This window comes from Macaca thibetana, chromosome 15 (genome assembly GCF_024542745.1).
Source record: "Macaca thibetana thibetana isolate TM-01 chromosome 15, ASM2454274v1, whole genome shotgun sequence".
Taxonomy (NCBI): Eukaryota; Metazoa; Chordata; class Mammalia; order Primates; family Cercopithecidae; genus Macaca; species Macaca thibetana.
In genome coordinates this window covers 80,352,134-80,378,662 of record NC_065592.1, presented here as the reverse complement: position 1 = coordinate 80,378,662, position 26,529 = coordinate 80,352,134, and the positions used below count along the sequence as shown (strand labels likewise).

The following is a 26,529-nucleotide window of genomic DNA, read 5'->3' as shown; positions in this document are numbered from 1 at the left end:
GGAGTTTCTATGACACCTCTTAGATTAAATAATTCACTGCAATGACTCACAGAATTCCAAAAAATACTCTGGTTACTATCAGAGTTTTATGATAAAAGGTGAACATCTTTTTTGTCCCTCTATTTATGGCTTCCTGGCTCATCGGTGTGTTCTCCAACCAGGAAGCTCCACCAAGTCTCAGTGTCCAGAGATTTTGTTGGGGTTTCATTATGTAGGCAAATTAAACACCATCTCCAGCCCCTCTCCTGTCTCCAGAGGTCATCCAGTTCCTACCCTCTAATCACAGAACTGGGCTTTTTGGTGACCACTTGGCATCCTGAAGCAGTCCAGGGGCCCAGCATGAGTCACCTCATTAGCATCACAAAGACACCCATCACTGAGGAAATTCCAAGTGTTTCTGAAGCTCTGTGCTAGGAAATGGAGACAAAGACCAGACAAATTCTTTATGATGCTACCCGCTCAGTCCGACTCACAGGCAGACATATCCATGAATGAGCTTTCTAAGTTACTGGAAATAATGTAAGTGTGAGGTATCGTTAAGGGCCCTGGGAAGAGGACCACTCACCATCTAGCAAACCTGTAAAATGAAAGGTCCAAACTCCCAGTTCCATCTTCCAGGATATGAAGAAGATTATGGAAGAGGGGAAGAATTGGCCAAATTAAAGAGTTTGTTTTTCTACATTTTTCAGAACACGTTCTCACTTAAGACACATTCGCTGGCCTAGGCTTGAAAGCAGCGACTGTGGTAAGAGTTTAGTCTTCAGACATACATGTCTGGGAGATGGAGTTGGCCGTGTGCCCACAGTGGTCTGTACATAGCACAAGCTGTGTAAGACGTGACCTCCCTGAGCCAAGGTGCCCTTTTCCCCTCTTTTAAAATTCCCAGGGTAGGTTGTGAGCATTTGGAATGAGAGTCTGAGCCCAGAATTACAACCAGATTTCATTGTACTAAATAGTGATTTACAGTCTGAAGTCAGTGACCCCACCCATCCCCTTCAGTGGGTGAGTGTCCCAGCATCTGGACTTATGGTCACTTTTTTTTTCTAAGAGGTTGTCTTCTTTAATGAGTCCTTATTCGCTCTGTGTTTGAGGGTGGAGGTGATGTGACTGTGTGTTTAAATGAGGTCTAGGCAGTAAAATTCAGTTTTGGTGTTTAGTTTTATGAGTTTTGACAAACACATGTAACTACCTTCATAACCAAGATATAGAACAGACCTACCGCTCCGAAATACTTCTCGTGCCCATTGCTAGTCCATGTTGCAGTAGTTTGTCTCTTTTGAATAGCAGTTTGCAAACTCTCATGCCAAGGCTTCCACTGTGGACCAGTTTGCTCTGCTAGGAAGGTGTGGCCGGTGGCCCTGACTCTCCCCACAGGCACATTCCCCTCTCCCTCCTTGCAGCCCCTTCTCTCCTTGGGGGTGGAGAGGAGGAACTTCTGCTGGCCACATTCTCCCCCTGCCTCTGTAGCTTTTCTGCACCTGGCAGGGCGGTGTTGGCACGCCATGTTCCAGCATGCCCCTTCATTGAGTCAGGGATGGCTGTTTGCAGAATAGCTCATCTTCTCCCTCCCTGCCTTTCCCCCCTCAGGCCTACATACAGATCACTTTTGTGGAGCCCTACTTTGATGAGTATGAGATGAAAGACAGGGTCACATACTTTGAGAAGAATTTCAACCTCCGGAGGTTCATGTACACCACCCCGTTCACCCTGGAGGGGCGGCCTCGGGGAGAGCTGCATGAGCAGCACAGAAGGAACACCGTCCTGACCACCATGCACGCCTTCCCCTACATCAAGACCAGGATCAGCGTCATCCAGAAGGAGGAGGTAATGCGCCCACGGGAGTGGCCCACTGGATGAGTGGGCCTGGGTGGCCTCCCAGGAGGACACACAAACCTCCTTCACAGTGATTGGGCTGAAAACAAGGAGGGATGCACTTGAAATATGATTATATGGTTGTCCTTTCACTCTCATGGTCCAAAAAATCCCATTTAGGCAGCTACATATTTTATAGCACTATTGTATATTAAATATTTAATATTTTTAAGTTATAGCTTTAGTATAAGTATGTTTATATATTTAATTGTAATATTTAATATATATTTCAATTATAAACTTGTACAACATATGTATTTACATTTTAAATATTTTATATACAATTTTTCTGTATTTAAAAACTTAGAGGTGATTCAAGCATAGTTGTGCTGTTAATAATTGGAGACAGGACCTGCACGTGGGCAGCCCCAGTGAGTAGGTGGTGTGCTGTGGGAAAGGGCCACGTGAGGCGGACAAGTTCACTGACTAGCTTCTAGTCCCACCTTCCTCCTGTGATTTTAAACAAGCTACGTATCTTCAGTTCCTTCACCTATACGTTAGCAGGAAAGACCTCTAAGTGCAATGCAAGACTGTACTCATTTTATTAGTAAGAGGACTAGTCAAGAAAGTCTCTCAAACCACAGAATTGTTCAAAATTCTATACACCATAAACAACTTATTATTCTTTAAAACACATACATATACATTTATTTGTCATCCTTTTTATGCAGGGCCACAGACTTCTCCCTGACTATGGGTTTGCTGATCACAGTTCAGCCTTTTCTTTTATAAACCACACGCATAGTGCTTTGTCCATGATTTTCAGTTTTGCTTTGTGTAAGCAGAGTGAGAGCTTAAAGATCCTTGTTAAACAATTTGAGAGCAGAGGCCTTCTGGATTGTTATGATTTTTTTCTCCCCTAGACTTTGACAGTGGTCTTGTGCACACCTAATATGACAGGAATTTTTATAGCAACTCACTTTCATAATGTCTTGTCCAAGCACTTGGCTTGGTTTCCATAGAAACAACTCTTTTTCTTTCCACACCCATAGTTCGCCAGTTTCTCCATTATCTAATTAGATTGGGTCATTAAAATAACAAGTTTAACAGGCATAATCAAGTTGGTGCACAAACACAGATGAATTGTGGTGAATATACACCTTGTCAGGCAGAAGCAGAAATAGCTGAGCTAGCTGGAGGGTTGTCTACCAGGTAGTGTTCAGCCAGGTAACCACATCAGGGTGTGGGTTTCACAGAGGCCAAAGAAAGCCTGAAGCAGTGACTCAGTCAAGAGGAGGTGGGTTTAGAAGCCATCTGATGTATTTCCTATACTTCTTGCTTTGGACTTTTGAACACTGAGACATTCTAGGCATAACACAGATGTAAACTCATGGTGCCCAAAAGCATTTCAAAACCTTTTCTTTTCTTCATTCCTGCCTTCCTTTCCCTTCCTTCCTTTCTTTCCTTTCATTCTTTTTTTTTTCTCTCTCTCTCTCTGTCTGCCTCTCTCTCTGTCTCTCTCTTTCTCTCCTTTTCATTTTTGAGATAGGATCTCCCTTTGTTGCCCTAGAATGTGGTAGCATGAATGTGGCTCACCGCAGCCTCGACCTCCTAGAGACAGGGGTCTCAACTTTGTTCCCCAGGCTGGTCTCAAACTCCTGGCCTCAAACGATCCTCCTGCCTCAGCCTCCCAAGGTGCTGGGATTACAAGTGTGAGCCACTGCACCAGCCTGAAGTTCTCTTGGCCTTCCATAGTTCCCCAACAACCTCAACAACGGTTCTCAGCCATTTGCTAGGGCTATAGAGCACAATACCATAGACTGGGTGGCTTAAACAACTGAAACTTACTGTCTGCACAATTCCAGAGGCTAGAAGTTTGAAATCAAGATGCCAGCAGTGTTGGTGCCTTCTGAAGGCTGTGAGGAAAGGGTCTGTTCCAGGCCTGTCTCCCTGGCCTGTGGACAGCCCTCTTCTCTCTGTGTCTCTTCACATCATGTTCCCTCCGTGTTTGTGTCCAGATTTCCTCTTCTCGTAAGGACACCAGTCATATTGGACTAGGGCTTACCCTGCTGGCCTCATTTTAACTTGATTGCCTCTATAAAGACCGTATCTCCAAATAAGGTCACATTCTGAGGTACTGAAGGTTAGGACTTCAACATATACATTTTGGGAGAACACAATTCAACCGATAACATTCAGAAAAGACTCTACCCCCAATCAGCAGAACTTAGCAAATTGATTGATTGACCCTTAAGAGAATTCCATTTACTGGAAATTCACCCTCAGGGTGAGTTGGAGAAGGCACAGGTGATATCAAAAGCTTGTGTTATGACGGGGGAGAAAATCTTGAGTGCTATGCTTCTAATATAGCTTTCTGCATTATAAGTTGAGTAACATGAGGCTGTGCGTGGTGGCTCATGCCTGTAATCTCAGCACTTTGGGAGGCCGAGGCAGGCAGATTGCCTAAGGTTGGGAGTTTGAGACCAGCCTGACCAACATGGAGAAACTCTGTCTCTACTAAAAATACAAAACTATCTGGGTGTGGTGGTGCATGCCTGTAATCCCAGCTACTCGGGAGGCTGAGGCAGGAGAATCGCTTGAACCCGGGAGGCAGAGGTTGCAGTGAGCCGAGATCACGCCAGCCTGGACAACAAGAGTGAAACTCTGTCTCAGAAATAAATAAATAAATAAATAAATAAATAAATAAATACGTTGAATAACTTGCTCAATAATAGGAAAAGCAACCTGACAGGGTAGAAAAAACATGGACTTTGAATGTAGACATACTTGTGATCGAATTATGACCTCCTCCCTTACTACCTGTGGCATTTGTGGAACTTAACCTTACAAATCCCCTTTTGACTGTAAAATGGAGAGTATAAAGAGGTTGTTGAAAGGAGTAAATGATAAATGTATCTAAAGTTCCTGGAACATAAGAAATCAAGAAATGTTAAGCCCATCTTTCTTTTTAACCTGTTAAGAGTATTTTATTTTATTTTATTTTATTTTATTTTATTTTATTTTTTTTTTTGAGACGGAGTCTCGCTCTGTCGCCCAGGCTGGAGTGCAGTGGCCGGATCTCAGCTCACTGCAAGCTCCGCCTCCCGGGTTCACGCCATTCTCCTGCCTCAGCCTCCCGAGTAGCTGGGACTACAGGCGCCCGCCACCTCGCCCGGCTAGTTTTTTTTTGTATTTTTTAGTGGAGACGGGGTTTCACCATGTTAGCCCATGTTGGGATGGTCTCGATCTCCTGACCTCGTGATCCGCCCGTCTCGGCCTCCCAAAGTGCTGGGATTACAGGCTTGAGCCACCGCGCCCGGCAAGAGTATTTTAAATTACTCTGAAAGGCTTTCCCCAGCTGCCTCTTCAAATCTAGGTGGCCTCTCTGTCATAGCTCCAGGCTTGTCCATAGCTTATGGGACCAGACAGTGACTTCCCTATGTTTACGTCTCATGTTCAGTTTGTTTTGACACCGATTGAAGTTGCCATTGAAGACATGAAGAAGAAGACACTGCAGTTAGCGGTTGCCATTAACCAGGAGCCCCCTGATCCAAAGATGCTTCAGATGGTGCTGCAAGGCTCTGTGGGAGCTACTGTAAATCAGGTAAGCAAAATCAGAGGGTGGTAGTTCCTCTGGTTCTTATTATTTGAGTTGTCATTATACTTCTGCACCCTCCTTCCTTGGGGTTGATGAGGACTTTGATCCATAGACAAACACAGAGATGTTCCTACCCTTAGCCTGAACACTTGTGAGGTTCAGAAGACTTTTAGGAGGCCTCTTCCCTTTCATGCAACAACCCCAGGTAAAAAAGAAATCCTAGAGATGAGTGCCCAGGTTTTAAGGAGTACCATTTTCTCAGAGGAGTCTCCACTTCGGGGCCAAACCTGACAATATGATGCCAATCTGGAGTCCTGTTGAAGAATGCTTAGTCATGACCAATACATGCAGAGTCATTGCAGGGCTTGAGACTCACCTACAAATGCCTATAGGAGAGAGGGAAAAGGATCTAGAACATCCAACTCTTGGGTCAGTCAGCAGATGAACCCAGCATGCCAAGGACCTTGACAACCAGGAATGACCTGGGACCTGACTTCTTTGGCCACTTTAGACAAGACTAGCTCTTCTTCTCAGACGTATTAGAACCTGACTCCCAAGTTCAGCATGGTGCTCAACCAGTCTCAGATGGAGGGAGCTAGCAGCCTAATACCTCTGTCCAGTGGGCCTCCTTAATTCAATTCTAGATCTGTTCCTGTCCACACTTCCACACTCAGATATTCAGTGAGCATCATCAGTCTTTTCTCATTCAGCATAATTGGATTTCCCCACAAAAATTCTGAGCGTACTTGACATCAAGGGAGCAGAAACAGAGAAATGCCTGTTACATTCCCAAGATCGGGAAAAAAAATGAGGAAACTTTTGCCTTTGTAAGTGCCAACTCTTTGATAAAATGGAAGACTTTCCAAGCCCACAAGCATGGTCTATCTGTATACTATGGAGATCTCTGACTCGACCCAGCAGTTATGCAAAATGATGTTTGCCATGGGGGCAACTAGACAAGTGAACAAAAATGAATAGATCAAGGCAATCCTGATATTTAGAAAAGCAACTCAAAGCATGTACCATTTGATGTAGTTGTATTACATTTACATATGAATGAAAATCTATTATTAGTAGTATTTGATTAATAAAATAATATTTGGGGCCAGGCTCGGTGGCTTATGCCTATCATCCCAGCACTATGGGAGGCTGAGGTGGGTGGATCACTTGAGGTCAGGAGTTTGAGACCGCCTTGCCAACACAGTGAAACCCCATCTCTACTAAAAATACAAAAATTAGCCAGTGTGGTGGCAGGCGCTTGTAGTCCCATTACTTGGGAGGCTGAGGCAGGAGAATCGCTTGAACCCAAGAGGTGGAGGTTGCAGTGAGCTGAGATTATGCCACTGCGCTCCAGCCTGGGAGACAGAGTAAGACTCTGTCTCAAAAACATCAACAACAATAAAAAAAAACAATAAATTTGGGCTGTGTACGGTGGTGCATGCCTGTAATCCCAGCAATTTGGGAGGCTGAGGTGGGTGGATTACTTGAGGCCAGGAGTTCAAGATCAGCCTGGGCAATGTGGCAAAATCCCATTGCTACAAAAATAGCCAGGTATCGTGGCACACACCTGTGGTCCTGGCTACTTGGGAGGCTGATGTGGGAGAATCACTTGAGCGTGGGAAGAGGAGGCTGCGGTGAGCAGAGATCATGCCACTGCTCTCCAGCCTGGGTGACAGAGCCAGACCCTGTCTAAAAAACAAAAACAAAAAACACATACAGAGAAAATGCATTTATACTTCTGAGTATTCTTCTACAATTTCAGACTCCTCCTAAGGAATCAAAGTTTCCTGAGATGTCCAAGACCTTCCTTGAATCTTTTTTGTTTATTTCAAACCAACTACAAAATTAAATGTTCAAACTAAAAAGTCACTCCAATATTTTCTCTCAAGCAATTTAATTTCCTTCATGTATATATATATATATTTCTTTTTTTTCCACCAGGGGCCACTGGAAGTAGCCCAAGTGTTCTTGGCTGAAATTCCTGCTGATCCAAAACTCTATCGACATCACAACAAGCTGAGGTTATGCTTTAAGGAATTCATCATGAGGTAAGAAGGAAAACGGCTGGGAATTTCAGTAGAGCAGTGGTTCTCAAAGTGCAGTCTTAGACCAGCAGCTTCAGCATCACCTGAGAACTTGCTAGAAAGACAAAGTCTCAGGCACCTCCAGACCTGCTGAATTGGAATCTCTGGAGGTGTGGCTCAGCAATGCGCATTTTAACAAGCCCTCCAGGTGATCCTGATGCACACTGAAGTTTGAGGACCACTGCAACAGAGCAACACTACTTGAACTATTAATGAGTAACCAACATGTAAACTATAAAACGCTTTTGTGGCTGGCATCCCGTGTGCCTAACCATCACTTGTTGTAAAACAAGTATCATCATCTTCCTCATTTTACAAAAGAGGAATCGGAGGTTCAGAGAGAGGAGAGAATTTTACTTAAGGTCACACAGACAGTTGGCAGCAGAGCTGAGCTCAGACCAGGTCTTCTGAATCCAGATAGTCCACATGTCCATCAATGTGCTAATATTCCACTGATGCACTAGAGTCCCAGAGGTTCTTTGCATTGGCAGTCATTGTAATGTTACAAATCTTATATCTTATTTTTTGTAAAAATAGACACTGCCTCAAATTGAGAGAGGCAAGTTCTAAAACCGGGCTTTTCGAAGGTATTATCCTGTAACAGTTCCCCATGTCAGACGAGTCTCATCTCTCTTCCTAAATTCTGCAATGGAGCTGGCTTCAAGAGCAGTCAGTTAGGAGCTGGGTCTTTGGTCGAAGTCTTGTAATTTATTGCAATACAGACAGATATATTGGGTCTCCAAATGGCCCTAAAAAAATGAGTATGAAGGATATGATGGCATTTCTCCTATACGAGAAAAGGACTTCAGAAAAATGTGTACCAATATTTCTTTTCATTCAAAACCTTAGAGAAGAATATTAAGTATAGGAATATCTTCACTTGGCAGATGGGGATAAAGGAGACTAAAGGTTAAAGTTTGCTAAATTCAGTGAAAACTCATCAAAATGCTAGCATTTGTGAGGTTAGAGATATCTCCTTCACAGGCTTTTGTGAGAGGTCCACAACTTTGCCACATATACATGAGACACACTGTGCCCGTCAATGAATCACAGCCACTTGGTAATAGGATGTGTGTGTGGCCTTGTGTGTTTGCATTTATGCATGTGTGTGAACATACTCACAGATTATCTTGATTAATGTTTTGATATTTGAATTGTTTCCTGTATTTGACAACAATTCTGACCAAAAAAGTAGATTTTTTTTTTTTCAGTACATAATACATATCTTTTAAAAGGCTAGAAAATTATTTGGGGAATTATTTTATTATTTCATTTTATTTTGAGACAGGGTCTCACTCTGTCACCCAGGCTGGAGTGCAGTGGCATAATCTCGGCTCACTGCAACCACCACTTCCCAGGCTCAAGAGATTCTCCCCGCTGAGCTTCCCAAGTAGCTGGGACTACAGATGTGCACCACCACACCTGGCTAATTTTTGTATTTTTAGTAGAAATGGGGTTTCACCATGTTGGCCAGGCTGGTCTTGAACTCCTGACCTCAAATGATCCACCTGCCTCGGTCTCCCAAAGTGCTGGGATTACAGGCATAAACCACCGTGCCAGCCCTATCTTTTATTTTTTGTGGAGACAGGGTCTCACTATGCCATCTAGACTGGTCTTGAACTCCTGGGCTCAGAGATTGGGGGCTTTTTAAATTTTTTTCATATATTTTTATTTAAGATTAATTACGGTTGAAGGCTTCCAAAGTTGACAATGCCCCAGGACCTCTAAAAGGACCTACGAAATGTTTAAAGAGCACTCACTATATTCCAGGCACGATATTAGTTATGGGAATACAGAGATCTGACTTGTTCCTCTCTTCTTGATGACAGGACATAGCTCTGCATGGCTGAATAACACAATGCAGCATACGCACAGAACTTTAAGAATGACTACCTACAGGAATATAGAGATCAGAAAAGAGAAATCAGTTTCAGGCTGGAGCGTTTGTGAGAGGCTTTATGGAAAAATACCACTTAAATCTTGTCTTAACTATATAGGTGGAAGACAGGCACTAGTGGGGAAGACGGAGCCATGACAGTGACCCTGCCTGATCCGAGGTTTCATTTTCAGCTGTTTTAGTTACCCATGGTTTGAAAGTATTACAATAAGATATTCTGAGAGAGAGAGAGAGACCACATTCACATAACTTTTATTTCAGTATATTGCTATAATTGTTGTTAATCTCTTACTGTATCTAATTTGTAAATTAAGCTTTATCCTAAGAATGTATGTATAGGAAAAAAACATAACATATGCAGGGTTCGGTACCATCCGCTGTTTCAGGCATCCCCTGGGGGTCTTGGAACCTATCCCTGGGGATGAGGAGGACTGGGTACCAGTGAGTGGAACAGCAGGACCACGAGACTCTGTCAGGAATGCCTCTGATGCACCGGACTCCTCTAAGTCCACCTGGAGCAGCATGTTCTCATGAGCATGCTAGGACAAAGAGGAAAGATTGGAAACACGATAATATCAGTAAATGAGGCTATGAATAGAATTTAAATGCATAAGAAAACTTGTCAAGAGAGTGATTTTCATTTACTTAAGTTTGCCTCAATTTTTTCTACTAGTTATAAATCTTGCAATCTAGTATCTCATGGGTACGATCCTTTCCATGACTCCACCTAGGTAAAATGTACTTACAAAATCTCTACTAAACATGTGTTTCTCATTAGCTCCCAGCCCCAGGAAAAGTTACTCCCAAAAGAAACAGAACCCAGTAAAACTAGTCACAGGCAAGAGATACAAGAGTAAATGGACTTTCCTAGGATTGGTCCTTTTACAAAGTTATGCATTAGAGTTTCAATAATGATGCTATCATTCTCCCCAGATGGCCTGCAGAAATGTTGGATTTTCAAAATCAAATTCACCATTTTCAATGTTGTTCTCCTGCCCTTTTAATGGTGATTCCACATGGGAACCAGTCCCACCTTTCTCCCCGCTGGCTGGGCTGCTGCATTGTTCTAGGAATGCCAGGAGACTGTCAGTGCTTCCCAAACTTCACTGTTCTTATAAATCACCTGAGGATTTGTCAAAATGCAGATTTTGGCCTGATGCAGTGGCTCTGCCTCTAGTCCCAGCAGTTTGGGAGGCTGAGATGGGAGGATTATTTGAGCCCAGGAGTTCAGGACCAGGCTGGGCAACGTGATGAAACTCCGTCTCTTTAAAAAAATAGAAAAAGGTAGCCAGGCGGGGTCGTGGTGTGTGCCTGTAGTCCCAGCTATCCTGAGGTGGGAGGATAGCTTGAGCCCAAGGAGGTCAAGGCTGCAGTGAGCCATGATTGTGCCACTGCACTCCAGCCTGGGTAACAGAGCAAGACCCTGTCTCAAAAAGAGAAAAATAAAAATACAGATTCTGATTCGGTAGGTCTGGGGTGGGTCCTGAAGCACTGCATTTCTAACAGTCCCCGGGTGATGCTGCTGCTGCTACACTGGACCAAACTTTGAGTGGAGAGCCTGCAAAGATTGCTTAATTTCCTCCCTTTCACATTTTCTCCCTATTACCTCTCCTTCCTTCCCTAAGGGCTTAATTTCTGAGGCCATCTTTATCATCATTTACCTCTTTTGCCTTCTGCTTCCTCCCTTCAAAAAAGCAAACATGCTCAAACTGCTGCACTTGGAACCAACTATAGACGTCAGTTCATCCATTCATTTGGCAATTATTGAGCTCCTACTTTGTGCCAGGCACTGCGCTGCATATGTGAAAGGATGAAGTCCCAAAACCAGTGGGACAAGGCTGCAGGCAAAACAGTACTGCTGCTCATGATTCATCTCTGTGTGCAAACGCAGCAGTTGGCCTGCCCTCCACTTTATTCCACAGAGATCGGAAGGCATGGGTGAGAGTGTGCTGATGGCTGCACAGCTGTGTAAATTTGCTAAAACTCATCAAACTCTACACGTAAAGTGAGTGAATGTTACGGTATGTAAATCGTACCCTGAATACAGGTGGTAGATGAGGTGCCTCTGTGGCTTAATTGCTTCTCAAGTCCAATCTGGAAATTACAGCTTTTAATGAATAGAGTAACTATTTTTTCACGTTGTTTGCACTGGTATATTTTCTCCTCCACTCTGCTAACAGACAGCAGAGGTGACGCAGAAGTGGAAAATGTTTGGGGCTTGAACAGCTCTCAGGTTTCCCCTTTGGTAAGCTCCAGCTTCTCAGCAGACTTGTACTGTAGATCGATAAGCCCAGATTTCCAAGGTGACCATAAATGAGCCTTCTCTTGCTGAGAGCTCATAGCGGAAATGTTTGCATGCCAGGCCCACTGTGTCTAGTGCCACCACTGGGCAGCAACCTTTCTAACTCAGCTGTAGTGGAAGCAGAAACAGCCATAAAGAATCCTGGCAGCCTGACTTGCTGCAGCCAGCACTCGTCCAGCCAGTCCTGCAACTCTTCAGACTGTTACCAAGCTGGGACCTCAATCTGCTTCTGTCTTTTCCTGCAATCATAAAAAACATCTCAGGTTCAGAAGCCAAGACAGAGAGATTCAATGTTCTATCTTCCTCTTCTGCTTCCCCAAACACCCCGACCATTTAGGTTTTTACATTTTCTCCTTTATACTTATCTGGACTTTCTCATTCCTATACAGACTAAGTGATGTTAAATTTGTTTTTAATTTAAATAAAAGATAGTAGTACTCATTGGCACCAGTTACAGCTTGCCTTTAAGAGAAGTAGCTTCAGGTATGCCCTGAAAGGGTTCTGCAGCATATATGTGGTCATAGGCTCAGAGAACAGGCTGTTGAGTGGTGGTGTTTTTAAACTGGAGTTGGGGTCTATGAAGAGGAAGGAGAAGGAATTTGTCCGAGTAGCCAAAGGGCAACCAAATGTGTAGAGTGTAGGTGGAAACAGAAGCAGTAGTTTTTAACTTGAGACCAAGGTCATATGCCTGGCTTATAGCTGGAAATGGGGAAATGGCTTTCCTAGGCAGTATATGTGGCATTGGGGTTGGGAATATGGGCACTCAAGCCAGATTGCCTGAGTTCAGATTCCATTCTGCCTTAACTAGATATGTGACCTTGAGTAAGTTACCTACCCTCGGTTTCCACAGATGTAAAATGGGAATAATAATTCTAACTATCCCCCTTGTAGTTAATGTCAGAATAAAATCAGTTAATACATGAAACTTAGAATAAGACTTCGTACATACTAAGTGTAACATTATTCATTGGGACAAATAGGGAACTGATGGATTTGAGTGGGAAATAGAGAATTAATCTGACTTAAATACAGAGATTGTCTATCCATGATTTGTCTGTCTTTATAAAGTTTGAATCATAAGACACAGTGATGCCTGTGAGACATTGGCCTGGGAGCAGCAGGATTCTGGGTTTATATCCAACTGTGCTATCCCACAGCCATGTGACTGGACAGGGCACTTCGCCTCTTTGCATGTTTGTTTCATCAGCTATGAAATAAAGAGACTAGAACACAGCATCTCTAATAGTTTATCATTCTCATATTCGATAGATCAATAAGCCCAGATAGTTCATTTACTTAGACTGGATCTGTCAGGCATAATACCACCACCATGTGCTCTGGCTTTAGCTATGTGCAGAGACTGTTCTGAACATTTGATAAGTATCAACTAATTTAATCTCTACATTAATTTATGGCATAGGCTCTTACCACTCTTATATTACAGATGAAGAAACTATGACACGGAGAGGTTAAATAGCTTGTTTAAAGTTGCAAAGCCAGTAAGTAGCAAAGCGGGATTCAGAGTTGAGCACTCTGGCTCCAGAGTCCATCCTCTTAATTGCCATGCTGAGCTGTTCCCTCTAGTGACTATATTCAGTTGCTAGTAACAGAAGTTAAGAGTAGCTTAAATAAGAAATGTATTTTTCTCTCACATTAAATAAGATTGGAGGTAGTCGATGTAGAGCTGTGTAGTGGCCTCATAAAGTCATCAGAGACCCTGGTTCTTTTCCTTTCCTTTGTCATGCCATCCTGGTTATAGTGCACCCATTCTCATGGTCATGATATGGTTGCCAGGGCTCCAGTCATTGTGGCCACATCTAGGCAAGTGTCAGGAGTAGAAATGAGGAAAGAGCAAAAAGATATGCCCCTTTCCCAGTGACTTCACCTATATTATCAGCTATCCCTACCTGCATGGGAGGCTAGGAAATGTAAGTTTTCAGGTGGCCACACTGCCTGGAGTTCTGCTAGAGAAGAAAGAATGGATATTGAGAAAACAACTAACAAATTTTTTTCTGCCACATTGAGGAACCAATGCGTGGGCTGTGCTGAAAAAGGGGGGCCAAGACTGTGTACAGTGGCTACGCCTGTAATCCCAGCACTTGGGAGGCTGAGATGGGCGGATCACTTGAGTTCATGAGTTCAAGACCAGCCTGGGCAACATGGCAAAACCTCGTCTTTACAAAAAATACAAAAAAATTAGTTGGGTGTAGTGGCGTGCCTATAGTTCCAACTGCTCAGGAGGCTGAGGAGAGAGGATCACTTGAGCCCAGGAGGCAGAGGTTGCAGTGAGCTGAGATCACGCCACTGCATTCCACCCTGCATGACAGAACGAGATCCTCTCTCTAAAAAAAGGGGGCACCAAGAGATGCAGAGAGGGTAAGGGCTGCATGACTACTCTCTCTGTAGGAGACCTTAACTCTATACATGGAGGCCCCAAAATGTTACTGTCATTAAAAGCCAGGAATCCTTTTCCAGAGGTGCAACTTCTTGCCCTTTCTAATCCCTATCAGTCTGGTTTCTGTAGGATTTTGACTACTAGAAAACCCTAGGCATATTCGTTCTAAGAAAATACTTGAATTCAGTGAATTTACCAACAAAGGGAGCATTAGAGGATGTGAGGGAAGTCTGGGATGGTTGTATCACTGAGTGAGAGCAGCACAGATGTTTGTGGATCTAATGAGAATGTTACAGAAAAGACCATTTTTTAAAAGTTGTTTGCAGTGTCATTTTATGATCTTGTGTACATTTTCCAAGAGATATGGCTATTCTCTAGGAGGGATATTTAGCACATGGCCCTCTTTAGCTTAGGGATTTAAATTAACATAGTAGAAATTATTTCAATTTTAATCAAATAAACTAGAGAATGTAACCCAAATGACTGAAAGGAAGAAATATAGAAAAAGGATATAAAATAATTTTATGCATTATAAAAGTTTAAAGACATAAAGTAATATTACTACATAAAATCTAAATTTTTTACTCCAGCTATTAATATATTTGTCTTTATAGAACACCACATTTATTAATTGCTATGTAACAAACTACCTCAAAATTAAGTGGCTTAAAACAAAATTTAATTATTATTGTGGTACATAATAATTTTTGCTTTCCTCATTTCTACTCCTGATACTTGCCTAGGATGTGGTCATGATGGCTGGGGCTCTAGCAGCTGTATTGTGACCATGAGAATGGTTGTGCTATAACTTGGGGTTGTCTGGGCTCAGCTAGGCGGTTTTTGCTTGAAGTCTCTCACTCAGTTGCACTTAGCCAGTGGCTAGGACTTGAATTACCGGAATGCTTCCTCACTGATGTCTGGTGTCTGGGCTGAGAATACTCAAACAGCAGGGGCTCCTCCTCTCTCTAACTCTCCTTCTTTCCACATGGTCTCTCCTACATGACAGCTTTAGGGTAACTAGACTTGTCACAGGATGGTTCAGAATTCCTATAGTACACAGAGAGAGAAACAGAGGCCATATTATCTTTTATTAGCCAGTCACATAGTACCACCTCCACCACATCCTGTTCATTGTGGCTGTCACAAAGAACCACCCACATCTTGATGGGGGTATGGGCAAGGTTCTAGGAGAGCACATTATTCTTGTGGCCATTTTTAGCAAATACAATCTGCCACACTCCAGAAGCACCAGTCTGCCTTATTATCACAGCTTCTCATTTAATTCTCCCAGCAACCCTAGGAGATTATATGAGCTTATTTTCCCCATTTTCCAGATGAGAAAATTGAAGATTTTTATGGTTAAGTCATCCTGCTAATGAGTAGCAGCTGGTTTCAACCCCAGTTCTGTCTGCATATAAAGGATTTAACTCAGTCAAGGGCACATGGTAAGCCATCAGTATGTGTTAGCTAACTACTACTACTTCTGCAAAGATTAAGGAGAGTTTAGTTAATTCTACCAAAGTTGTCAGAGTTGACTTCCCCAAATTAGCTGTTAGCTTTGGCAGGCCTCATCCCACCTCCTGTAGTCTGCCAATGTTATAAACTTGGGCCTTGAAGTCATCCTGAAACTGATTTTATTTTACACATGGTGGTACTTGTAACTGTTAGTTAACAAGCAATAAAAAGATAATAATAAGGGGTGATATAGATTTCTCAGGATTCAAAGGCCATATACCTTCCCTTCTATTTCTTCCCTAAAACCTTTAATTCGTAACCTTAGGTATCCTATAATTTGCTTCAATTAATGTCAAACTTAAAAGATAGGTGAAAATCCAGTTAAGGGAGTTCTTTTGGATTCTGTGTGAGTTAAATCAAGTCCTTCTTCTATAGTAGGCTAATTCCATGATGAAGCTGTGGTTGTAGATTTATTTTTGCCTAGCCAGGTAGCTTTTCCTTGCCACATGCCATCCTCTTCCTCTTTGACTGTCATCCTGAAAATGTGTTCAGTGTTAAGAGGATTTGATAACAATGTCTGGGTATCTCCATAATGTAGCCCAAATCTAGTACCACTATCAGGAAAATAATGTAAGCCATATTGATCACCCAAATCTTATTCATTTGAAGGATAATATAATTATTACTAATTATTACATGTTAGGAAACATACAGTCATTATTCTATCCCTTTAAGGTTTATTGATTTGTAAGTTCCCTTGGGTAGAAGAGTATAAAACAAAAGACAAGACTTTATCATGTTTAAATAACGTGATTTTCTTCTTTGATGTTTGGTTTCTCCTACACCATACTATGTAGGAGACAGGGAAAACACCAGGTTTAACAGTCCACAAGCCAGATAACCATGATGAGTTCTGAAGATTTTCTCTTTGTTTTAATGCTCTGCAGTTTTGCCATGACAAGGCTGGATATAGAACTGTTGTTGTTCATTACAGGATTTATATCTCTCTTCAACTCTATAAAATTATCAGCTGGGGGCGGTGGCTCATGCCTGTAATCCCAGCACTTTGGGAGGCCAAGGCGGGTGGATCACAAGGTCAGGAGATTGAGACCATCCTGGCTAACACGGTGAAACCCCATCTCTACTAAAAATACAAAAACTTAGCTGGGTGTGGTGGTGGGCACCTGTAGTCCCAGCTACTTGGGAGGCTGAGGCAGGAGAATGGCATGAACCCAGGAGGCGGAGCTTGTAGTGAGCCGAGATTGCACCACTGCATTCCAGCCTGGGCAACAGAGTGAGACCCCATCTCAAAAAAAAAAAAAAAAGAAAAGAAAATTATCAGCTGTTATCTCTTTAAATATTGCTTCCCCCTCATTTTCCATTCCCTTGGAGATTCTATTAGATGTGTGTTGGATCTGCCTTATATGTGTATGTCTCTTAACCAATTTTTTCATATTTTTTTTTTTTTTAAATCTCAGTGCAGTGGTGATTTCCTTGGATCTGTCATACAGCCTTTAATTACAGGCGCCCGCCACCTCCAGTTATGTCTATTTTTTAGTAGAGACGGGGTTTCACCGTGTTAGCCAGGATGGTCTCGATTTAACCTTTGAACCTGTCCATTGAGTGCTGGGATTACAGGCTTTTAAATCTCATTGGTGATTTCCTTGGATCTGTCATACATTTAACAGTTATGTTTTTATATTTATTTATTTATTTATTTATTTATTTGGTGAGACAAGGTCTGGTTCTGTCACCCAGGCTGGAGTGCAGTGGCATGACTTGGCTCACTGCAACATCCGCCTCCCAGGCTTAAGCCATCCTCCCACCTCAGCCTCCCAAGTAGCTGTGACTACAGGCACCTGCCACCATACTCAGCTAATTTTTATATTTTTTGTAGAGATGGGGTTTTGCCATGTTGCCCAGTCTGGTCATTAACTTGTGAGCTCAGGCAATCCACCCACCTTAGCTTCCCAAAGTGCTAGGATTACAGGCATGAGGCACCACACCCAGCCTAGTGACTGCATTTTTCTTTTTTCTAGAAGTTCTGTTTGGTCCTTTTCTGAACTTTTCCTGGTCTCTTTTTTCATATTCCCTGTTTGTTTGTTTTTATCATGGATTGTGTACCTTTTATTTATTTATTTTTTTCTAGTTACACGGTTACTTAGGATTTTATACATTTTATTACCTCTCTATATTAACTTTGGTTTTTTACATTGTTTTATTATCTCTAATTCTTATTGGACTAATTCTTTTGTTTGATGCATAGTTTTCCCTCTTGGTGGTTGGTTTCCTCATATGGTTTATAATTTTTTATTGTGAGCTCATCTTTGGTGGGAGTGGCCCATATGCCCTGATTGAGAATGTGTTCCTCCAGAGCAACTTTATGTTGGTTTGTCTGAGCCGTAGCAATTTCAATAATCTTGGACTGGCTTTTAAGTTATTTACTCACTTTGAAGCACATACAGTCAAGGAATGTACATTTGTAACTTATACCACGTGTGGTGCAAGCCTAGAATTTCCATTTCTCAAGATGACTTTCTTTCCCATGAATGGCCCTAAGCTGATAGCAAGTTTCATTCTGCCTCTCTGGATAGCTTGCAGCATTTTTCTAAACCCCCTTTCATAGATGGGGTAGCTTTTCAAGGCTCTGGACGATATGCAGGTGGTATATCCAGAATCTCCCTTTGCCCTGGCCAAGGCTGGATCACTAATCTTGTGTGAGCTTTGAAACCCCTTGCCCCCCGCACATAGACCTATATGCAGTCCTAAAATCTTAATGGACAGTCCTACTGACAGCTGCCTTGCCACCTGCTCCTGCAATCACTCTAGCTTTGATTTTTCTCTTTCTTTCTGGCACCTGGTGTTCCCCTTTCTCTTTCAACAAGTTTTTGCTGTGCTTTCCTATAGCACTTCCATATGTGTGTAGCAGGAGGGGGCTGAATGCCATCTGCTCTGTCTGCCATGTTGCTGTAAATCACAGTGAGATTTTGTAAAGTATAACAGCTTCCATTCTGCAGTGTCTTGAGTTTGACTCTTAGATCCATCACTTCCTCACAGTGTTATCTTGGGCAAGCATCCCAACATTTCTGAGTTTCAGGAACAAAATAGAAATAAATGCTGACTTTTTAGGGTTGTTGGGAAAATTAAACAGATAATACTGGTAAAACTTCTTGAAACTTCTTCTGGCACATAGCAAATCAGAGGTTCTCAGTTCTGGCTAGGTTGGCTTCAGTATCCCCTGGGCAACTTTTCACAATTAGACATTTCTGGGCCAGAAGCAGTGGCCCACACTTGTAGTCCCAGCTACCCAGGAGGCTGAAGTGGGAGGATCACTGGAGCCCAGGAGGTCGAAGTTTACCATGAGCCATGATCACGCCACTGCACTCCAGCCTGGGTGATAGAGTGAGCCCTGTCTCAAAAAATAATAAAATAAGGTAAAAACACACACACACACACACACACATACACACAGAGATTTCTGGGTGCTACCCCTCAGCAGTTGTGATTCATTAAGTCTGAGATAAATCCCAGAAATCTGCATTTTGAAAAGCTCCACAGGTAACCCTGGTATGTCACCCAGATTGAAAGCGCTCTTAAAGTTATTCAAAAAATCGTAAGTAGTTTCATTGTTCTCAGATTTCTAAGCACTTTGAAGTCATTTATTTCTCCCACACTGATATTTTCATCTCAGATGTGGTGAAGCCGTAGAGAAAAACAAGCGTCTCATCACGGCAGACCAGAGGGAATATCAGCAGGAACTCAAAAAGAACTATAGCAAGCTAAAAGAGAACCTCAGGCCAATGATCGAGCGGAAAATTCCAGAACTGTACAAGCCAATATTCAGAGTTGAGAGTCAAAAGAGGTAAGAACAGGGCAGAGGAGGCCTCTTCCTGGGGGATAAAGGGCAGCACATGGGACCCAGCACCTTGGGGCATGCTCTGCTGCACTTGGGGAGCTGCAGAACCTCCAAAGGGTAGAAGAGGGTCCTGCAATCAGAAAGGCTACCAGAGCGTGATTCATTCTGCCTCCATCCTCCCCATCCTTGCTCCTTGATCTCTCCCAGACACCTTGGTGTTGGTCTTGTGCCCGGGTATTCCCAGGGCTGAAGGATGGCCTGTGTTGGTTTTTCTGTTTGGTTGGTTGGTTTGTATGTTTGTTTTGGCACAGTGTGAAGGGGTCGCAGACCTTTCACTTATTATTTGCTGAGTTCTCCATGACTGATGTCCATTTCTACCAGGTGATCCATCCCCAACCCTTTCTAAAAGGCTAACTGATCTTTCTTGCTTCTGTATGCTCTTTCCCTCTCTTCCCTCTCTTTTCTTAATTTCAGGGACTCCTTCCACAGATCTAGTTTCAGGAAATGTGAAACCCAGTTGTCACAGGGCAGCTAAGAAAAGCCATCTTCATTCGTGGAGACTGTGGCCCTGCAACTCTGCAGAAGGACTCACTGGTAGTTAAAAAATGGGACATTTGCCACCCAGGACCGACTGTATACTCCCCGATCAGCCAGCACTCTGGAAGCTTTGGGATCCAAAGAACCATGGAATTATACCCAAATGGACTCTGACCAGATTTTTGCCATACTAGGGGGTGGCGGGATGGAGAATGGGTACTCAGGCATGACTGCGTATTTATTAAAGTGTGTTTTTTCACAATGTACCAAACAAGGCATAAGCAGCTTCTCCTGCTGACTGGCCAATCACTGCCCATCTGAGAGATGATTTCCTCTGGCCCATATTGAATTTATTGGAGTAACTCAAAATGCCTGAGGAAAAATGGAAAAATTATCCACCAATCGATTCAAACTGAACTTCACTCTTTATAGGAAGGGAAGGTGAAGTTGTAGGAGTACGAAACATTTTCAATAAATCTGCAAAGGGAAGTCTTACTACAATTCTAAAAATCATCATGGTTGGAAATTTGGGAGTAGATTATTTGTGAACTTGTTACCCTTTTGGTAATGGTGGACTAATTGTTGTATAGTTATTTTTGTTTTATTATTACTGTTATGTTAAGTTAATTTAACATGCATTTATAGAGGAATACATTCAAAGCACTGATGTAGGAGATACACGGTACTTAGAGCAGTCAGCCAAAAATCACAGATACTGCTTTCACTTAAATGGAAACAATGCTCCAATAATACTCTGCTTTTTTTCTTATGTCACTGTTGCATACTATCTATTTTTCTCCTCTCTGGGACCAAGTTTCTTTTTCTAAAGCAATAATATCTCTGTTTTCATTTTAGTACATTGTGCTCTCTGTTAGCATATGTATATTAACTACAAAATATATTCAACTTTGACTTCTTTTGACAATGTACTTTAGGAAAAAGAGGAACAAAGACATTATTTGAGAATTAACTTATATATTTTTAATATGACTGATGACCTTGACTGATAATAAAGATGTAATAAGAATTGCAAGCTAAATGTTTCCTTTTGCAACTCATGTTTTGTGTTTTGTTTTGCTGACAACTCATAATGTTTTGTAAAGCACTTCAGAGAGAAGACAGATGCATCATCCTGGCCTCCATCAAATAACAATATCCAACAGTATCTTCTGCAATGTTTAACCCTGGTAGTCATGAACGATGACTTAGTTCGGATATTTCAGAACTTTTTGTTTATACCATCAGGTATGCATGAATTTATAGACTGAAAGAGGACTTTAAAAATAATAATTAAAACTCACCAGTTTAAGTGCTAAACTTTTTATTTTTTAGGTATTTGGGGAAGAACTCTTTTTACAGTATATTATACACCTAACTGCTGGGATTTTTTAAAATGAGTACACATGACATATTTTAATTCCATATGTATTTCCCTACTCTTTGGGAGACACTGGGTTGAGACCAAGGTCAAAAAACATTGTAACTGCCCTCCAAATCATCTCCGTTCCTTGAGGAAGATCATATACATGTGTAGTAGCCACAGTACAAAATAGACTAGAACAGAGCCCATAGCATGTAACCTTTTCCTGACTAACTCAAGGATGGCCATTTATACCATCAACACCTATTATATTAGATTCTGCCCTATAACAATAAGGGTTAGATGCTAAGTTATGTAATCCTGGACCTTAACTCTAATAGCCATAATAACCCTAGTAACCTAGAATATTCCTGATTAAATATCCCCTGCTTTTAGATACCTGGGGTCCATTTGGGTTTGTTTTTTGCAATCTCTTTTGTGCTACAGTAGGTATATTTGCTTCATGAGCGCAGGAACACGTTTACTGTTGCATTCTTATCCCCTAACCTCACACTCAAACACAAAAAAGATACCCAATAAATATTTGTTGATTCACTAAATGAATGAATGATGAGTAGACCTGCTTCTAGAAGTGCACTGACCAATAAGAAAGTAAGGCAAGCCACATATATAATTTTTAAAATTCTAGTAGCCATATTAAAAATAATAATAGGCCAAGTGCCGTGGCTCATACCTGTAATACCAGCAATTTGGAAGACCAAGGTGGGCAGATCATTTGAGCCCAGGAGTTTGAGACCAGCCTGGGCAACATGGCTAACCCCATCTCTACCAAAAAAATATAAAAATTAACCAAGTGTGGTGGCATGTGCCTGTAGTCCCAGCTACTCGGGAGGCTAAGGTGGGAGGATTACTTGAGCCCAGAAGGTTGAGGCTGCAGTAAGCCATGATCCTGTCACTGCACTCCAGCCTGGGTGACAGAGTTAGACCCTGTCTCAAAAAATAATCATCATCATAAAAAGAAACCAGCAAAATTAACTTTACTAGTATATTTAACCCAATATATATAAAATATTATTTCAATATGCTGCCACTATAAAAAATTATTTTACAGTCTTTTTTTTCCATATTAAGTCTTCAAAAATCTGATGTGTAGTTTATACTTACAGCACATTGCAGTTAGGACTGGCCACATTTTAAGTGCTCAATAACTAGATGGGGCTACTGGCTACCATACTGGATAGTGCCATTCTAGAAGCTTTCAGCTTTTTTAACTTGATGCCTCTGATTTGTGGGCACAGAATATAGATAACCAAAGAAGTGGGACTAGTGTCTAAAGTAAGAATGATAGAGTATAATTGAGAGCCCCATGAGCCTACCTAGGAGAGAGACTTGTGGGGTTGGAGAATAAGGATTTGTCAGTATTGGCTCTAGCTGTTCACACTCTTTCTGGGCTAACTCCCAGATAGTTTCTCAACTCCAGATAGTTAAGTGGGGAGCATGGCTGCACTTTTTAAAGTGATGGCATAAAAAAAGATATTGAACATTGGTCCTCTGATTATATATTCATAATGCAGTTAGAAAAGAAGCATTTTAAGAATCTCTAAGAGTAAAGCAAATTAGTACCTTTGTTTCCTGAAAATTAAAGAAACTTGATATGCCATGTTAGCCCTCTTCATTTTATTTGGAAAACTCTTCTGTGAAAGCTCATTAGAGAAAATCTTCTGATTAGCTTCATGCCTCCCCTCCTTCAGCAAGGTCAAAAGTGCAGTTGTCACTATCACAGAAGAACCTCACGAAAATTAAACATGAACATACTGCACGGATCTGATTGGGTTTGTCATGCCACACATTGTTTTAAATTCCATAATTCTATTCTATAAAGAGTGTTTTCCATGGCAATAGATCTGTTTTCAAAAGAAAACAAAATTTAGAGTTGTCATTGGTAATTGTGGTTGCAAGTATGCTTTCAAAGACCAGGAACTTTTGTTTTGCTTTGAATGTATTTTTTTCTTCTTCTTCTTTATGAGATGGAGTCTTGCTCTGTTGTCCAGGCTGGAGTGCAGTGGCGCCATCTCCACTCACTGCAAGCCTCCTGGGTTCACGCCATTCTCCTGCCTCAGCCTCCCGAGTAGCTGGGACTACAGGCGCCCGCCACCACGCCTGCCTAAATTTTTGTATTTTTTAGTAGAGACGGTTTTACTGTGTTAGCCAGGATGGTCTCAATCTCCTGATCTCATGGTCCACCCGCCTTGGCCTCCCAAAGTGCTGGGATTACAGGCGTGAGGCCCCGCGCCCAGTCTTGAATGCATTTTTAAATGTTTGTTATCTCAAATGCTGTAAAACTATTACTGATTATATATCATTTTGCAAACAAACCTAAAGGTTATAAATATATTCTTAGAATTCAGGGTATGGCCGGGGTATGAACATCCTGTATTTTTGTGTGTGTGTGTGCTTAAAGCAATACTTCCCATTGCCTTAGGTAGGTAGGGTTCAACTGGCAATCTTTTTTTTTTCATAAGTGATAGAAAACCAAAGTCAAATTGGCATTTTTAAAGGGGGTGGTAGAGTTTAGTAGTTCACTTAGCAGAATAATTCAGAGATAGCATTGATTCAGACCCAGCTTGATTCAAAATCATGTCCTAAGTCCATTTTCCATCTCTGCTTCCTCTTGGTTGGCACTCACCCTCAGGCTTTCGGCAGTGCTCCCTGGAAATTCTGGGCTCATCCATCATGGCATTAGCAGCCCTGAGCTTCATAATCCCATACCACCACTCCCCACAAAGAAGACAGCTTCTGTGTCCCAGAATTCCCAATGGAATTCCTTGGGTTCACTCTGATTAGAATGGCTCATGCTAACCAAGGTTCTTCCCTCAAGCTACAAGTTGGGTCAATACTGAAACCATATGGCTGACAATAGGGGGACTGGGAGTTCCTTGGAGAATCAAGAAGGGGAAAGACAGTTAAACCACAAGGCTCACTACAGGAGATTTTGCTTTAAAGCAGATGCAGTCAGAAGAAATTTATGTAGAGGCAAAGATTACAATCTAATTCATATAATATTCACCATCACTGGCCTTGTAGGACCATCCCCAGTAGAGGATTTGCAATACATGAAGAAGGAAGACTTGGGGTTTAAATCCTGAAGAAAAATGGGAATTGGAATAGATGGGCGGGGGAGGGAATGTCTTGCTGTACCAGTAATTCATTTTCTGGAGTGTCTTACCAAAAATGGTGCAAACGACCGGGAATCAAAACTAGAGAGCTAGATGGAGTTGGGGGGCGGGAGTGGGAGAAAAATGAAGGCAACAGAAAAATAGAATACAATTATGTTTCAACAGAAAAAGCTAAGCATCAAAATTGTGTCTTTTCTCATCATTGTATCCCTGGTACCTGGCCCAAAGTGGGTGTTCAATGAATGTTTATAAGTAACCAAACTAATGAATGAAGGTAGCCATCAGTGATGATGTCTGCCAGACTGTTCCTTTTCTGTAGCTCTGAGGTAAAACCAGCTCCTAAAGAAAATTAGTCAACAAGGATCACTTGGTCCCAGAGGAATGCCTTTCCATTCACTCTTGACTTTTCCTATTATTAATGCATGGGCAAAATTTAAGAGAATGTTTCCCCTTTCTACTGCTTTCCCTCAAACCTAGATGATAGCTTCAATATTATTTATTTATTTATTTATTTATTTATTTATTTATTTATTTATTTTAGATAGAGTCTCACTCTGTCGCCCAGGCTGGAGTGCAGTGGCACCATCTCAGCTCACTGCAACCTCTGCCTTCCTGGTTCAAGCAATTCTCCTGCCTCAGCCTTCTGAGTAGCTGAGATTACAAGCGTCCACCACCAAGCCCGGCTAATTTTTGTATTTTTAGTAGAGATGGGGTTTTACCATGTTGGTCAGGCTGGTCTCAAACTCCTGACCTCAGGTGAACCGTCTGCCTCGGCCTCCCAAAGTGCTGGGATTACAGACATGAGCCAAGCTTCAATATTCTTAAACCCAACCTCACACAGCCTGATTTAAAAACTAAATTTCTGGCCAGGCACGGTGGCTCATGCCTGTAATCCTGACCCTTTGGGAGGCCAAGGCTGGCAGTTCACTTGAGCCCAGGAGTTCAAGACTAGTCTGGCAAACATGTCAAAACCCCATCTCCACAAAAAATACAAAAACTACCTAGGCATGGTGGTGCCTGCCTGTAGTCTCAGATAGTAGGGGGGCTGAAGCATGGACCTAGGAGTTCAAGGCTGCAGTGAGTTACGATTGTGTCACTGCACTCCAGCCTGGGTAACAGAGTAAGACCCGGTCTCAAAAAAACAAGCAAACAAACAAAAACGATCTAAATTTCTGATCATCACTAAGTTTTTAATTATGAAATTACCGGAGGAAATGCAGCATTGCCTTGGTTGAAAACGATTTGGAGAGCTGTACACATTCCTGATCCCTAAGTCCTTGATGCTGCACCCATCTTGAGGAGCAGTGCTCTCTCTGGACCGATGTTACTGAATCCAGCCCAGTTCCTACTTGATTTTTGTGGCATTAGCTTGGCAGCTAGTTTTTACCTTTACTATTTTTACCCCATATTGGGAGATGACAAATCACTGGTTGCAAGGATAAGGGAGTGATTTTCAAGGCATTATAGCTCTAAAAACCAATTGAGAAATCAGTTCCCTCATCACTTCCTTTATGCAATGAGAGAACACGACACGGATGAACAAATTGTTCTGTTATCCAACAAGATTATCAGGGTTATTAGTGAGATAATAAAAAAGTATGTGTGACTGCCAAAAGTCTCTAGACTAAGGACCAGAAGACCTGGTTTCTTATTCCTTCACTTTCTTGTCCTGCAACTCTGGCAAAGTTACTACACTGCTCTGAGCTTCAGGGTGTTTTCACTGTGAAAGAGGGTAAGAGTTCCTCCACCTTCTTCCAATCTAGTGAGGAAACCCAATGAGATAATGCATGGGAACGTGCTTTGGAAACTCAAAAGTGCTGCCCAAAATGTAAGGTAACACTATTTACAATAGACACTTCCAGAAAGTTTAGCCAACACCTCCACACATTGCATCTGCTTCTGACAACATTAATCAGAATCAGGCCAAAGGTGCAGGCAGGACAGAGGCCTGATTTACCAGAAAATAAATGTCTGGTCTATTCCACTTGTAGTGCCAGTTTACATTGTCTGGCGAGAGCCAGCGACCAGGGCCTCCAAGTAGAAGAAAGGGTATCGGTGGAACTGATAGGGCATACAGTGGCACCTGGAAACCCAAC

General features: G+C 42.1%; 2 protein-coding genes across 10 annotated transcripts in view; one reads left to right on the top strand and one right to left on the bottom strand.

Annotated features, from left to right (window-relative positions):
* DOCK8 (dedicator of cytokinesis 8) overlaps positions 1-20,975 on the top strand; it is a 240,779-nt gene extending 219,804 nt beyond the window's left edge. For all 9 annotated transcript variants that reach the window (XM_050761724.1, XM_050761731.1, XM_050761732.1 and 6 more), the window contains 5 exons: positions 1,588-1,824; positions 5,273-5,416; positions 7,352-7,458; positions 19,235-19,405; positions 19,874-20,975. In XM_050761724.1, coding sequence (XP_050617681.1) covers positions 1,588-1,824; positions 5,273-5,416; positions 7,352-7,458; positions 19,235-19,405; positions 19,874-19,934 — 720 coding nt within the window. In that variant the 3' untranslated portion in view covers positions 19,935-20,975. The remainder of the gene's footprint in view (positions 1-1,587; positions 1,825-5,272; positions 5,417-7,351; positions 7,459-19,234; positions 19,406-19,873) is intronic.
* LOC126937902 (putative COBW domain-containing protein 7) overlaps positions 1-26,529 on the bottom strand; it is a 952,477-nt gene that overhangs the window by 310,090 nt on the left and 615,858 nt on the right. The window lies entirely within an intron of this gene.